A 16,085-nucleotide genomic window follows, 5' to 3' on the forward strand; every position below is an offset into this window, starting at 1 on the left:
TCACACCAGCACTACGTCAGTGTCACAGCAGCACTGAGAATGATCCACCACCACATCACACTTGCTCTGTGGGGGTCCTGTATTACAAAACAACAAAGCATACCTGCAGTGGTTTTATCAGTGAAGCAGATAAAATGCACAATGAATGAGTATTACTGATTTTATTATTAATCATACAATATAAAAATAACTCGTGAGTATTTTTACGGTAATTAAATCATAAATATTTATTTAATATATTATAATTATTATATTTATATAATACTTAATATTTAATTAAAAAATATAATACATAGCTTTTATTTATACAGACAATTTGATATAATTGTAGTGACAGCTTCTCGGGGTATTAATTTTTCTATTATTATTATTATTATGATGATGATGATGATCTGGATGAATGCAGTGTGTGCTCTGCGGAACTTTGCTGCGGTTGTGTGTTTCTGAAAGCGGGGGACAGAGAGGGCCATGGCGGCGGAGAGCGAGTGAGTACAGAGCTTCAGTGTCTGATTTAAAGAGTTATTTTAATCATTTTTCACCGTAATGTTCATCTTTAAACACCTGACACTTACCCCAGTCTGTAGTTAGGTGTGTGTATTGTCATTAGGGGAGCGTTAGCAGGGCCAATGCGTTTAAATGATCTCCACAAATAAACTCTTTAACCGTGTTCTCGATGCGAATTTGTCCCGGTGGCTTAATTTAACACGATTTTTAGAATATAAATATAGCTGATCATTTAGGATTCACTTCGGTTTATTTAGACTGTAATATTACTAGAACCTGATGTTGTTAAAGCTTCCAATTGGAATATTCCGTTCCACCTTAAATGGTGCTTCAGTTTCCTGCACGATTTAAGGTGGAACCGATAATTCCAATATGAGGCCAACTTAAGTCCTACAATTGCTCTATGTTGGTGATTCGGGACTTGTAAGGAGAGGTAAATATAATGGAAACATATATCGCTACGCATCTAAACTAAAGCTAAAAAATAATTTTCAGCACATTTCCATGTCCCTGTCAACAACAGGGGTTTGTGTTTCTTTGCTTACCTTTAATTTAACCAGGCAAGTTATTAAGAACATAGTTTTATTTAATCTTATTTAAAACGAAAGACAAAGGCTACTTGAGGAAAGAAAGATTAAAAGAGGGTATATATATATATAAAGGGGAAAGGAAAACAGATAAAGTATAAAACGTTTGCTACATGATTACATGCACAGGAGTAAAATTAATAAACTTTTTTTGTAATAAAATATTACAAAATAAATAGAAGAAAAGCAAGTACATGTATTTAAAAAAACATGTCTGATGTAATTTTTTGAAAGGTGAGATTGACATAAAAGTCTTTCATTTTAGTGTTTGCTGGAGTGTATTCCAGTTTTTGAGGCAGACGACTGGAACGATAAAGAAGTCAGAAGTGGAATTTGTCGTAGGGACGTTCAGTTGGATGCAGTGATGAGTTCTAAAGGGGGCATTTGTAACAAATCTGAGAGCAGAATGGTGCAGAGCATCAAGCTTCTGAAGAGTACTTTTGCATGCCGTTCAATAAACAGTGTCACCGTAATCAAACAGCGGGAGTATAGTCTTAAAGATCTCCTCCAGTGTAAATCAAGTGTTTAACTTTGTGGACATGCTTGTGTTTGTGTGATGTCTGTGATTGTGGTTCTCATGGTTGTGATGTCTGTGATTGAAATGAAATTCATGCTTTATATATAGAGCGGGACGATACGGCCAATATTGATCACAATGTATTTCTTAATATCCTTTCAATATGATATAATTCCGATATCGATATGAACAATAAAAAAGCTACAGAAAAACTGCCAAGAACTGATGTGACATCATCATCAAACAACAACCTCTTGGCTTTGTCAATATTAATATTTTTAAACTAACTTTAAAAGTGAGTGCTGAACTGATGACAGCGCCCTCTAATGACCGTCAGTCAGTGACAGACGCTGTAAATAATGTGTAAATGTGAAAATGTGCTTAAAAATCATATTTTAGTGAAACATTTAATATTGTGATTATACATTGATATTGAATTATTGTTCAGCCCTATTTATAGTCACTGTAAAACATTACAAGGGAATTTTACCACTGCCTTTAACACACCCATGGCAGTGAATTAACACACTGATCTCACAGAAAAAAAATCAATGCTCATGTCGCTGTAAGTGTATATAATGTCTGACTTCCTTTAAGTGCAGTTTGTGTTCTTTAACAGTGTGCTGTGTGAGATAGAGGTGCTGCAGTCCATCTATCTGGATGAACTGGAAGTCACACAGAAAGATGATGGGTAAATCTCTATAAATTATTTCCAGTCATAATCATAGCTTCACTACATATCCTGCTTTAGTTAGCTAAATCTGTATTATTATTATTTAAAAGTGCGCTCTGTAGATGATGCCTTTAGGGCACTCCAACTTTTACATACAGCCTTAAAGATGTTATATTTTTCTCTTTCTTTCTTTAGAGGATGGCAGGTCAGTTTGGTCCTTCACCCATCCACCGGAGAGGACTGTCTCTCCCAGTTCGTCCGTCTCACTTTGACACTGGACCTGGACTCAGAGGCATGTGCTGGACATTTACGTGATGTATAAGGAGTTCATAATTAAGGGGAAAACCGTAAAGCTGTTCTGTGTTTCAGTAAGATCTACCCTTAGACTTTTCGTAACTACATCAGTACACAGGGCCTTAAGCTGCAGTGCAAAGCACGCATACAGTGTAATATGAAAGAGTGACTGTTCCTCAGGGGGCACAGTGTGGGAATGCAAGACTTGACCAAAGTGTCTGTAAGAACAGCCTGTCCACAGTAGGTTTTTGTAGAGCTGCAGTGTATAAGCACCTGGTTACAAAGACAAACATACATTTTAGAGGGGTGTAAGCCTCATAAAACACTTCTCTTTTGCTTGTAGTATCCTTCTTGTCCTCCTTGCATCTCCATCCACAATCCACGAGGCCTCTCTGACGACAAGCTGCTCAGGTAATTATATAAATGTACTTAATTTATGTGCAGTTATATAGAATTGTGCACCGTTGAACTCACATGGGGTGCGTTCTCAGAGTACACAACAAAGCTGTCTGGGTCAGTAAATGTAAATGCCTTTGTTCTTCTGCTCCACAGTTTACAGCAGAGTTTACAGAGGGAGGCTGAGTCCTGCTTGGGGATGCCAGTGCTGTATCAGCTGATTGAGGTCTGTGCTGTTTGTGCTGTCTCACTCTCTCTTTCTGAGCAATTTCTCCACCTTTCACTGACTCATTATCAATCACCTTTTCTCTGCTTCGTCCTTACCACAGAAAGCCAAAGAGATCCTGACCGAGAGCAATATTCCCCATGGGAATTGTGTCATCTGTCTCTATGGTTTTAAGGTGATGATTTTATTGTCATCTTTATTAGGAGCATGAAAATGCACCAGGAACACAAGGCTTTCATATTATTGCCCCCATAACAACCCTTTAACTGTAGACCAACATGACTAATGTTCAGTAGTTTGCAAGCACTAAGGTTTTAGTAACATTGTCACTCTCAGGATTTCAGGTTGATGTCTGGAATACGCTTTGACACTGAGACTCTGTCACTGAGAAAACAGCTCAGGATTTGCTCTGTCTGTCTCTTTATATATTTGTGTAATGAACCTGAAAGAGATTTCTTTCAGGGAGATACTACTACTCTAGTGTAAGTTACAATAAAATTAACATTCATAACCTCTCATATCTGAAACTCTCATATCACTAAAAGTATCAAACTATTTGTATGGCACTGTGGAGCAGCAAGTAGTGTCTCTGTCACAGCTCCATGGTCCTGGAGGTTGAGGGTTCGTGTCTCATTCTGGGTGACTGCTGTGAGGAGTGTGGTGTGTTCTCTCTGTGTTGGCGTGGATTTCCTTCGAGTGCTACTTTTTCCTCCCACGCACCAAAAACACACTCAAAAGTGTCCATAGGTGTGAGTGTGTGAGTGAATGTGTGAGTGTGTGTCGCCCTGTGAAGTACTGGCGCCCCCTTCAGGGTGTGTTCCCACCATTTGCCAAGTGATTCTGGGTAGACTCCGGATCCACCTCTGCCCTGAACTGGATAAGAGTTACAGACAATGAATGAACAGTAATACATCGTGGTGCTGTAGGTAATATCACTACCACACAGCTGAGGTTGTGGGTTTAATTCTTGCCTTGCGTCACTGTCTTTTGGTGTTTGGTGTGTTCTCCCTGTGTCTGTGTGGGTGTCCTCCCATGGTCCAACAACACATTTGAGCTCTTGCAACAAATATTCATATATGTGCAATTTAAAAAAAAAAAAAAAAAAAACTTTTCAGTCTGAAGTGACATTGTTGTATTTGTTGTTGTCTTTAAAGTAAAGTAGTCACTAAACACTCACCATATCCAAAAAACTCTGAAGATAGATTAAAATATTAATCCCCTGCATTTGGAAGAACGTAGTGTTATTTTTTTCTTCTCTTATAAACAATTTCTGGATCAGGAGGGAGAGGTGTTCACGAAGACGAGTTGCTACCACTATTTCCACTCTCACTGTCTTGGACGCTACATCACACACTCCGAGCTGGAGCTGAGGGAGAGAGAGAGAGAGCTGGAGGAGGACAAGAGTCGAGACAGAGGAGAGGAGCAGGTAGAACCAAAAACCCATTACAGAACCAATTGAAGAGGGGAACTGAAAAACAAAATTTAACCATGGCATTCCTGAAAGAGAAGTGAACGCTTTAATAGCAGAACTGGAATAAAAGTTTCATGCCTGTTTCTGATAAAGTACGGTACTCACTGTAATCCAGAAACACTCCAAACAAATCTGCAGAAGCTGATGCTAAGAACATAAGCCTCTTTATTTCATATAAATCTAAGGAGATGGGTTGTTGTGGAGAGTACATAAAATTAGTGGTGTATGCATTGTGACCCCTGGTTCCCATCAACACCACTGCAAAGATAAATCTTAACGTCTCTAAGATTCTCTAAATTTAAGCGACATGGAATTATCTTATTTACGTCCCAGTATAAGTTATGAGGAATTCCACTGTTAATTATTCTAAAATGTTTATATTTTTCTGGGTTTTTACAGTCAGTTTGTTTATGATAGATGTCTCACATCGTGTATCTTAAAACACGTGTTGTTTAACGAGTAGTGGAAAGTAGGCTAGTTTACGTCGATTTAATTCTCACTACACTATATTACAGTGTCGCAGAATCCACTGATGTAGACTCTGATAATGTTATACTTTTATATTAGAGTTCAGAGAATGTTTTGGGCTGATTGGTTTTGATTAGTGTTCTCTGCATGGACTCTGATTGAATAAGAGTGCGTTAGGAACCTCCCCGTGTGTGGGAAAGTAGGGAAATGTGAGCTGAGTTAGAAAACGAGCTGTGAACAAGTGAGAAATCTACAGGTGTATGGCATGAAAGTGGTCAATAACAGCTAAAAAACATAAAGCTCCAGTGGGTTATCAATATAATGCATTATTATTATTATTAGATTAATAACACTGCCTATTTTATTGGCAAAATTATTACAATATACCCTACTGAAGCCAATGAGGCAGCCCTGGGTGACCGTTATGAATTACCAGGCCGCAGGTGTTTCTTTCAGACCTTGTTCACAAGCATCTGGATGTTCCTGAAAATGTATATTTTTTCTCAGTTTTTAAAAAACAACATCAACACCAACCATCTGCATTTTCACAAATCTCTCCTTCCACACCAAATACGACTAGAAAACACTTTGATATGCAGCAGGGGGCCACCATTGAATCTGAGATATTTATCAGATGAAACTCAACAGCACCACCAACGTGCATTTATAAATTTGTGTCAGATTTAAAAAATCTGTTTCTAGGTGATTAAATCATTAATTACATATTTTATAGTGAATTGTGAGCATTTTACAGTGTACAATAAATAAAAAAATTGCAAGTATTTAAACAGACTGTTTCTATGGTGTGTTTAGGAGCTGTCTGTTGTTTGTCCTGTGTGTCGGGAGCCGCTGTCGTACGACATGAACATGCTGCTTTCATCACCTGCTCCAGTCTCCCCTGAGGTATACACACACACACACACACACACTCTTCACGCCTACAGTGTCACAGCCCCGTGTGTGTGTGTTCAGGGATTTGTCTCAGCTGGAAATGTCACAGAGACAGAGTCTGTGTTGTGTCCAGTGCTGAGCGGTGGACTCTAACACTGTGGTATTGTCTTGTATAGACTTTTCTGTAACTTTGGAGCATCAGCTTGCTGAGATGCCTCAGAGTCTGACTGAGTAACTTGTGAGAGCACGTGTCTTAGATAGTCACATGCTGTGGTCACACGAGCATGTTTATTTGTGCTCGTCTAAAACACAGGCCTTTCTCTCTGGCAGCAGGAGGACGAAGCCCTTGGGGCTGAGTTTAAAAGAAAGTGGGAAAAACTCCAGAAAATTCTGGACCGTCAGAAAGAAAAGGGTGGTGTCATTGACCCGGAGGCGGAGTCTAACCGCTTCCTCATTCACATCAACGAGGTAAGGCGTGAACTATTAGATTTAGTTCAAACTTTCATTTTAGTTCAAACTTAAACATTTTCCCTTGAAGGAAGTGGAGTTGATCAGTCTATAAATACTTATATTAAGATTGTTTATTTATGTTTGCCTTTGCACTTTTGGTTATATTTTAACTACATATTAATGTCTATGAAAGTAATATTTATTTTGATCTACAAAATTAGACAAGTAATTAAATGAATTTTATCAGCCTGTATTTTTGTTTGTACACATTTTAAGCACTAATTATTTGTCATTGCCAGTTTCGTCTGTTAGCTAGGACTGTCCCATCCACACATAATGCCCCCTAATTGGGAGAGTGAAGGCAAGCGCATGCTTCCTCTGAGAAGTGCGAATCCATCCTCTTTTCAAATTACATCCTCTTCAATCCATACTTTTTTGCCACTAACCAGACAACATAACTGAACTTCGCAACTTAAACATTACATTTTTGGGAGAAGGAACCTAGTGTAAATTCAGCTTTTTTCTTTGGAGAGGAGATCTTGTGTAAGTTAGATGTTTTGATAAACTTGACAAACTGTTGCAGGTTTATGTCCACCACAGTCTGAAATCTGAACAGTCTTTTTTTGTTCTTAAGGCACCTGCCTACTCTGAAACCACTCTCCCTGAAGACCTTGAACCCAGTCAGCTTTTAGACCCTGTTCCCCCTGAGATCCCCAATCAGATCCTCACTCCTCAAGCCCGGAACATCTCAACCCAGCCCCAGCTGCGAAATCTTCATGGCCGGAGGCAGCAGGGGGAGTTCAGAGGAAGAGGGAGAGGGAGAGGGAGAGGCAAAGGAGGAGGTGAGAGGAGGGAATGTTCAACTGTCGTAGAGAACCTCACCAAACTGAGCCTCTCGTCAGTGGAGTGTGACCGACGTTTACCCCAGAGTAGTGTACACCCTCAGAACAACGCAGAGTGCACAGAACAAGGACAATCACTTGAGGTTAAAGCTAATGAAGACCATTCCTCCCCAAACCCAACAAGTGAGGAGTGTGTCTCCACAAGCACAAGCTTCCAGGACTCTTCAGCAGATAAACAAGAACAGCCAAACCACTCCAACACAACCACTGCAGAAAATGCCACTGAGATGATCGTAACTGACTCACATCCCGAGCGAGGTCTTCGAGACAGAGGAAGAAGACACAGCCAGAGGCCGCCGCAGTACCAATGGCATGAAAGACCCCCTAGAGGCTCAAATCAATGGGATAACCCTGGGAATCCATACCATCACCGAGGTGGAAGGGGCTACAGAGCCAGGGGTGGAGGCTTTAGTCATCATCATCATCATCATCATTATTATCATTATTACAAAGGAGGTGGCACTCACAGAGGAACTGGGAAAGGGACCCACCCGAAAAGTGAAACTGATTTTAAGAAGGAAGGGGTTCTCTGACAGTGGCAGAAGGGAGGAGTGCAAACACACACTCTTCTCCCTCATACTCCAGCTGTACCTCCTCCTTCAGAAAAGTGTCATAATAAAATACTGCACAAGCACTGCACTTGAACTCTGTCTCTGTCTCTTTCTGCCAGCATACTGCAAAAAAAAAGAAAAAACACAATCACAAGATTTTAAGTGGATGGTTAAAATAGTAACCATAAATTACTAAAATTAGCAGAAAATTTAGAAAAGCAAAATTCAATTCTTGTTGATGCTGAAATCACTCTTTATTCAAGCCTGATCAAGATGAAAGGGTTACAGATGATGAGTTGATGGATGAATATAAAGGTAAATTATTTGCCTATTGACTGCTATTTTGTTAATTTATTAACTGATTTGATTTGAATATTTGGGTTTTTTCCTGAAATAAATAGAAAGGATTATATAAATACATACACATATATATGATTTTAAAGCGTTAATATATTAGTTTTTTTCTTTTTGTGAGTTTATGTTGTATTTTAGTGCATTGTTTTTCTCTCTTGGCGGGACACGTGTTTGGTTTGTTGGGGAGGGGTGGGCTTGGTGTGTCTGCGCATGCGCGAGTCTGGAGCGTTCTAGGCAGTGTGTTGTTTGACGGAGCTGCGGCCACGGAACAAACCGCGATATTTTTCCTTTTCTGCGCTATTAATACCAATATTATCGATCCTATTGATTCTACCTGTGATCTGATGGAGGATCGGGATTCGGCGCGTACTCGCGACGCTGAGGCGGGAACGCGCGCCTCTTTTTGCTCCAACGGCAGCGGCTGCGAGGAGGAGGAGCCCGAGGCCGCGGGTGAAGCCTCGAGCTCGAGTGTGCATCGACATGGCGACGTGGGCACCCACAGCGCCTGCAGGGAGCAAGAGGTGTCGGTAGAGATCGGAGAGACTTATTTGTGTCAGCGAGCGGATAAAACATGGCGTGAGTTCGGTTTATGGATATTAGCCTTCAGAACAATCACCGAGCTACAATATGCGGGGATTTTAGTGCCTTATTTTGATGTAATATTATCTAAGATCTCGTGTTTTGCTACTAAATCGCAGTAATAAATCTCTGTAGATGGATAATGAGACAACCACAGCTTTTATTTGCAGTTTAGACCCAAAACGCCAGTAAAAAAAACATTTAATTGCATTTTTACCTAAAATGAACGAATTGTTGATACTTTGAACCTACTTCTGAATAATGGACCTGTTTCACACACCAAAAATATTCTAAACGCATTGTGCATTTTATCAGCTCCACAGAGAATTTACGTGCAATGTGCAGTTACTGACTAGTCCATTTGTTACTTGTTCCATTTACCCCTGTTCTTCAGTGCTCAGGACCCCCACAGGTGTGATGTGATGGTGTGTTAGTGTGTGTTGTGCTGGTGCGAGTGGATGAGACTCACTGTACACTCCAACCTCATTGGTCCTTCTTGTACATGTAAAGTCAGAGACAGTAGCTGATCCATGCATACTAGCGCAACACAAAATGATGACAACACTGCAACTCTGAGAATTATCTTCCACCCAAATCATACCAGCTCTGTGGTGGCCCTGTGTGTGTCCTGACTACTGTAGAGAAGGTTGAAAGCAGGCAAACGGTATGCAGAGCTGGACTACTGTCTGTAATTGTAAGTGCTTCTGTATGGTCAGTGGAGCTTAGAGAATGGAGGTGTAGTTATTTTTTGTCCAGTAAGTTTATGTTAAGTTTCAGAGTTTAACAGTTTTTGCATACTAAATTAAAGTTAAATCTCTCAGACATGTGCCTCCTTTATAATGAATTCTCACTATCCCTTTACCTTGGTCTGTTGACAGTTGACATACTTGTCTTTCATCACTTCTGTTCCTCTCTGAACCTTACACTGTTGCTTTAATCTTCTCCACGTAGACTCGGCGGAGGTGATCCAGTCCAGACTAAATGAGCAGGAAGGCAGAGAGGAGTTCTATGTGCACTATGTTGGGTGTAAGTTGTTTAAACATATGCAGTCGCATCCTGCTGCAGTGGATATGCTAAAGTCACACATATATATTCTGTATATGGTTCATCTTCATTATTATTTCATTGTAAACACTTTTTGATACTTTAAATGAGAGGCATAACAGCCACTAGTATCAGAATCAGACTCTCTTTCCTTTTTCGAAGTGTGATGAATATGGTCTCTGTTTTCTGCCACTCGTAAACAGTTAACAGACGGCTGGATGAGTGGGTGGGGAAGGGGCGCTTGGCGCTGACGAAGACAGTGAAGGATGCAGTGAGGAAGAGTGTGGAGGAAGGTGGTGGAGAGTTGGGGGACCAGCCAGAGAGGAAGATCACCCGGAACCAGAAACGCAAACATGACGAGATCAACCATGTTCAGAAGGTAGACACAGATGAAACTCTATATATTTAGTATCTTCAAAACCACACTACAGTTTTGTTTGGAATCATGTAGTGTTATATTTCTGATGTGTTTTAAGTATAAGCTGTATTTTTTTTTTTTTTTAGTAATCATAGTTCTATTTGAATATTTTTCTTGATCAGACCTATGCAGAGATGGACCCCACGACAGCCGCCCTGGAGAAGGAGCATGAAGCGGTAAGAGTGAAGCGGCTCATACCTTCAGTCACACAGAAAACCTACCTCTCCATCAGCCTAATGTTCTCCTCAGTTATACCTCGTCTTCTACAGTTCCATTCTTTCAGTGAATTTCCCTGAATTTAATGAATCTTCCCTGAATAGAAACACAAAACACCCTCCCTCAGGTTTCACAGATACAGTTCATACACTGCAGTAAAGAAATTATTTATTTATTTATATATTTTCACGTTTACTTCAAACTTTCTCCATCCAGATCACCAAAGTTAAATATGTGGACAAGATCCAGATTGGAAATTTTGAGATTGACGCCTGGTACTTTTCTCCCTTCCCTGACGACTACGGAAAACAGCCCAAATTGTGGATTTGTGAATACTGCCTGAAGTACATGAAATACGAGAAGACATTCAGATACCACCTGGTCAGTGCATATCCTTTATGCCGTGAGTGGTTTTGTTGCTGTAGTGTCACTATGCGTGCACACCCAAAGCGAAAAAAATCGCTCAGCGTCGCCTGTGCTGTTGGGAGTGTCCAGCAACCTGTGAGCAGGCAGCGCCCCCTAGTACAGCAACCAGTGTATGAGCATAGGTTTTATTTATTCACAAAATGATCACAACCTTGACTAGACTTTTATCAGAACCTTATATAATAAAAACCCCTGAAGTTACAACCCTACAGCTATGTTATTGTTTATGTAACAGTCACTGAACATTATTTTTTTACTCAAATGTCAACTGTAATTAGGGCATAATGTAATTTATCAAAAATGTAGCTCTACTTTTTACATCTAAAGCAAATAATATTTACACTTTCAGTTGTAATAAACAACAAAACACACTGTAAACTTGAACTTTAAACAAGTCTGGACATTTTGACAAAGGAGCAAATTTTCAGCAGGAACCAAAGTGAGTGGAGCGGTTCTAAGGGAGCGTGAAGACTGCTTTCTGATTGGTAGTCGCTGCCACGCGTCACTGCTCATTGACTCTGCCGTGTTGCTTTCAGTGTGCACACACAGGTAGAAAACCACAGTGGGTGCCAGGCGTTCTGGTCTGATGCTTATTAGTCCAGCATTTGTGCATTATAACATGGGTTATTGTCCTGCTTGTCCTGCAGACCCAGTGCCAATGGCGGCAGCCGCCCGGAAAGGAGATTTATCGCAGAGGCAATATTTCAGTTTACGAGGTGGATGGACGCGACCATAAGGTAAGCTGAAGTTGAAATAAAAATAAACTACACAAAAATACACAATCAGAAATTTAGTTTTGACCTCAATTTTCTTGTCAAACCTTTTTTCTTTTCGTGCCAAACATTGGTGTGTGTCTGTTTAAGATCTGGTTACTGACTGTGTGTGTGTGTGTGTGTGTGCGTGTGTGCGCACTGTGTATGCAGATCTATTGTCAGAACTTGTGTCTGTTGGCAAAGCTGTTCCTGGACCACAAAACACTTTACTTTGACGTGGAACCATTTATCTTTTACATTCTCACTGAGGTCAACAGACAGGGGGCGCACATCGTGGGTTACTTCTCAAAGGTTAGGAGTGACTGTCCTTTCATTTTATTATTTCCTATACATTTGTGTGTCTCTGTCTGCGTGCATCTCTGTCTTTGTCTGCGTGCATTTGTCTCTGCCCGCGTGCGTCTGTGCGTCTGTCTGTCTCTATATGCATACGTGTCTGTCTGTCTGTCTGTGCTTCTGTCTTTCTGTCTGTGCGTCTGTTTGTCTCTGTCTGCGTGTGTCTGTCTGTCTGCATGTGTCTGTGCGTCTGTCTGTGTGCACACTTTAGTATGGGAGTTTATTTTTTTTGTTGTTGTTTTTCCTGTTTTTAAACAGGAGAAGGAATCTCCCGATGGGAATAATGTTGCATGCATCCTCACCCTTCCCCCGTACCAGCGGCGTGGATACGGGAAATTTCTCATTGCATTCAGTACGTTTGAGCTTCTGTTTTAAAATCTGAACTGTTCCCCAAATATGACATGACTCACTGTGTAGTTAATTTGATTGTTTGGTTATTTATAACCTGTGTGGGTATAACATATAAAAATCTTGTCCTGCAGGTTATGAGCTGTCAAAGTTGGAGAGTACAGTGGGCTCTCCAGAGAAGCCTCTCTCAGACCTGGGGAAGTTGAGTTATAGGAGTTATTGGTCGTGGGTCCTGCTGGAGATTCTGCGAGATTTTAGAGGAACACTGTCCATCAAAGATCTCAGGTAGACTCTTCAGTGCAGGAGTACCAACAAATATTGTGTGAATATTGAAATAATATGTAGATATCCTGATGTTCACATGCCTCAAACTAAGTATGTGTACAGCAGAGATCTTGCCAACAACATATAGGATTAATAACAGGATTATAATCTGCATATTGAACGATTTCTCTCTTCTGTTTTCTCCCCTATAACGTGCAAATAAAATATAAACACACACATGCATCATGAGCTGGAACCAAAAGTGACTTCACTCATCCTCTGATTGTGGATTCACATGTGCATCTTAAAAAAGCCCTTTATTTCTACAGTCAAATGACAAGCATCACACAGAGTGACATCATCAGCACACTGCAGTCTCTGAACATGGTGAAGTATTGGAAAGGGCAGCACGTGATCTGCGTCACCCCCAAACTCGTAGAGGAGCATCTGAAAAGCGCACAGTACAAAAAACCCCCCATCACAGGTACAGCTAACAGCCAGCTCACCTCATTCTGTCTTTCTCTCATGTCTTATCGGTGTTCATGAAACAAAGTGCACCACTTCTTCTGGGAATCCGTGGCCACATCTGTCGACCTGACTGTCTGCTGAGTTCCTTACATACTATAATGTGTGGCCTTTAAGAGACCTGCAAGTGCAGCAAACAAAAGACTCAGAAACAACAGCTCATTTTCTACTTCAGGGAAAGTTAGCCTTTATTGTAGTTTAAGAAAAGTATACAGCAACATGAATACTGAATCTGATAAAGAATGAACATGAATGACATAAACATGTCTCCAACCGCTTGGCGACTCAAGTGTCCGTAGTTGTGAGTGTGTGAGTGAGTGTGTGTAGCCCAGTGAAGGACTGGCACCCCCTCCAGGGTGTTTTCCTGCCTTGCGCCCAGTGATTCTGGGTAGGCTCCGGACTCACCGCCGCCCTGAACGGCATAAGGGTTACAGACGATGAATGACTGTTTTTTCTATGTTTATGAATATAGTGTCCTTCAGTAATCCCTGTGTATTGTCTCCCTACAGTGGACACGTTGTGTCTTAAATGGGCTCCACCTAAACACAAACAAGCCAAGTTCTCCAAGAAATGAGAGCATTAACCACAGGCAAGTCTCTGACAGCATCAGGACAAAATATTCAGATGACAACCAATAAACACAACCTCACTCTCTGTTTCAAGTGTTGCAGAGGGACAATGGAAAACTGTATATTGATTTTTTTTTTAATAAAAGAGACTGATATTCATTTGATTGCATCTCTTTCTTCTCACACAGTTACTCTTTAGGTTGAGTTATAGACCTCTATAACCTTTTCACATTAAAGTCCACAGACCCACTGTTGAATAATTTATTACACAATATGGAATTACCTATTGCTCAGGTAGCGGCTGCAAGGTGTGAGCTGAAAGCTGAGACTTCGTTTCTTGCAGGAGTTAAAGGATGCATTTGCGGACGAAAAAGGAAAACGAGTGTTGAATCTGTAGACCTCCCATTTTTATTTTTTGCTACAACAAATCTCTCATAAGAACATGGTTGTAGTGATACGTTGTTCTTAGTTGGATTGTTAATTCTTTTTTTTTTTAATTTACATTTTTTCTGCAATGGCATTACCTACTGAAAGAGGCTTGTGACGGGTCTTTTAATCTGAATAAAGATATTCCCACATTAGATTAATTCCTAAACTTATTAGACTACATAACAATGAAGCAAATAAGGATTGACAACAACAAAAAAAGGTTAAAAAGAAAATGAGGGTTCTAAAAACTACATGACCTGGCAGATCATCAAACCTGTGACTGTCACATGAATATTGCTTAGATCTTTTCTCAGTGAAAGATAAAGAAAAGTCAAGCTTCCCTCTTGCTTCAGATCTAGACAAATGCATAGCTGCTGGTGTCCAGCCTTACACTATATTAAAAGCTACTAAACACTGGGTGTGAGATCTGCAGAAGTCTTTTAACTCTTTGCTAAGGAAAAAAAAAATATATGAACTTTATTGTTGCTGTCCAATTAAATAAAATATATATCTCCCAAAATAGTAACTTTAAAGGAGAAGGAAAAAACTTTTAGTGGAAGTTAATGTAAATGATTTTGCTAAGATTAATTTTGAAGCGTTTCTAAAATTCATCATGAGATTTTTTCACAGTGTGAAGGACAGCTGCTGTGTTTAAATGATGTAGTAAATAAACATCCACAAACACAGAGATAGAGGTTTTTAATTGGACAGTGATGATATGCAAACCAAGTAAAACACCCTGGTTATTGTCCAGTGATAATAAAGATGCTGAATAAATAAAGATGCTGTTTTTTTAGGCAGGACTGGCCACCCCAGAGCCCCGACCTCAGTGTCACAAAAAATGCGCTGGGGATTGATTCCTGAGAATGAGAAAATGAAACCAATTTTTAAGATGGAAGTCTGAAAGGAATGGAAGCAAAGGAAGGTTATAATTTTCTGCTCTAAAGATGTAATTTTATTATTTAATAGGAATTAAATAAATGAATGTGTGGACTCTGAGGGAAAAAACATCAGCTGAGGACGAGTTTGAATATGATTTCTGGAGTTGTTCTGGAGTTTCGTATGAGCTCTTTAACGGCACTGTTGGACTGGAACAGAGGGGCCATTTGGGAATTCACGGTTGTGACGTGGCATCTTTTTATTGGCTGTTGGAACCAGGTAGCCCCTCCCCTCGTTTTCTCGGCCTCTTCACCTGTAGCATCAGGGGACCTCAGAGCACAAAGCCTGGAAGACCATGACGGACTTTTCTTACCAGAGAACAGACTCTAACACAAAACCTCTCCCAATTTCACTTCATTCCGGGGATAAATGCTAATGAAGGACTAAAACTCGCTCCCGGGCTGCTTTTAATCTTCTCTGGGTAAGAAAAACAACTTATATCTTCACCGTTTTAGTTTTCTTTAAAAATGCTGAGGTAAAATCTGTTAGTCTTCTTTGTTATTTTTTCCTGGAATGTATAACTTTAAAACTCACCATTATATCGCACACATCGCTTAAATAACCTTACAACTCATCTATATAACCTTAAATCACAGCTATAAAATATTATAACCAATCGGTATACCGCCAAACCTCACCTATACAAGATCTAAGATCACATAAATTAGATTAAACCTCATATGTATAACTTTAAAACTCACCTAAATATGACTCTAAAAAAAGCTTAAAACCTCACAAATTTAACCTTAAAAAAACTACCAAAAAATCTACATAAACCTTACTTAAATAACCTTGAAGCTCAACAGTACTTTAATACTCAGCTAAATATCATTGTGAATCCCCTGTATAACTTTAAACTTCACAAATATGAGAATATAGCTCACCAATATAACTATAAGCCTCACTTATATAAGATTAAAGTTCACTAGTATAACTTT

General features: G+C 39.9%; 2 protein-coding genes across 4 annotated transcripts; both read left to right on the plus strand.

Annotated features, from left to right (window-relative positions):
* The first annotated feature begins 392 nt into the window (after nt 1-392).
* rnf25 (ring finger protein 25) lies at nt 393-8,013 on the plus strand. Of its 2 annotated transcripts, none has more exons than XM_066642448.1 (10): nt 393-485; nt 2,228-2,299; nt 2,477-2,573; nt 2,919-2,986; nt 3,128-3,197; nt 3,301-3,372; nt 4,477-4,623; nt 5,950-6,039; nt 6,358-6,495; nt 7,112-8,013. In XM_066642448.1, the coding sequence occupies exons 1-10, from the start codon at nt 469-471 to the stop codon at nt 7,910-7,912; spliced, it is 1,572 nt and encodes a 523-aa protein (XP_066498545.1). In that variant the 5' UTR covers nt 393-468; the 3' UTR covers nt 7,913-8,013. The 2 variants fall into 2 exon arrangements, with proteins under 2 accessions (XP_066498545.1, XP_066498546.1); XM_066642449.1 differs by having other exon boundaries at nt 6,361-6,495.
* Nucleotides 8,014-8,468: 455 nt separating this feature from the next.
* kat8 (K(lysine) acetyltransferase 8) lies at nt 8,469-13,926 on the plus strand. 2 transcript variants are annotated; one of them, XM_066642357.1, is made up of 11 exons: nt 8,469-8,860; nt 9,815-9,889; nt 10,111-10,286; nt 10,448-10,501; nt 10,758-10,922; nt 11,615-11,704; nt 11,891-12,031; nt 12,332-12,425; nt 12,556-12,706; nt 13,015-13,169; nt 13,720-13,926. In XM_066642357.1, exons 1-11 carry the CDS (start codon nt 8,629-8,631, stop codon nt 13,782-13,784), a joined length of 1,398 nt encoding a protein of 465 aa, XP_066498454.1. In that variant the 5' UTR covers nt 8,469-8,628; the 3' UTR covers nt 13,785-13,926. The 2 variants fall into 2 exon arrangements, with proteins under 2 accessions (XP_066498454.1, XP_066498455.1); XM_066642358.1 differs by lacking the exon at nt 10,758-10,922.
* Nucleotides 13,927-16,085: the final 2,159 nt, after the last annotated feature.

The sequence above is a fragment of the Hoplias malabaricus genome, chromosome 13 (genome assembly GCF_029633855.1).
Source record: "Hoplias malabaricus isolate fHopMal1 chromosome 13, fHopMal1.hap1, whole genome shotgun sequence".
In the NCBI taxonomy this organism is placed as follows: Eukaryota; Metazoa; Chordata; class Actinopteri; order Characiformes; family Erythrinidae; genus Hoplias; species Hoplias malabaricus.

Excerpts from the sequence above, each read along its gene's own strand:
- kat8 (XM_066642357.1), top strand. The coding sequence starts at position 8,629 with ATGGAGGATCGGGATTCGGCGCGTACTCGCGACGCTGAGGCGGGAACG. Across the intron at positions 11,705-11,890 it reads TGGATGGACGCGACCATAAG|ATCTATTGTCAGAACTTGTG; the intron begins GTAAGCTGAAGT and ends CTGTGTATGCAG. Across the intron at positions 13,170-13,719 it reads CAAAAAACCCCCCATCACAG|TGGACACGTTGTGTCTTAAA; the intron begins GTACAGCTAACA and ends GTCTCCCTACAG.
- rnf25 (XM_066642448.1), top strand. Across the intron at positions 2,300-2,476 it reads GTCACACAGAAAGATGATGG|AGGATGGCAGGTCAGTTTGG; the intron begins GTAAATCTCTAT and ends TTCTTTCTTTAG. Across the intron at positions 4,624-5,949 it reads GAGACAGAGGAGAGGAGCAG|GAGCTGTCTGTTGTTTGTCC; the intron begins GTAGAACCAAAA and ends TGGTGTGTTTAG.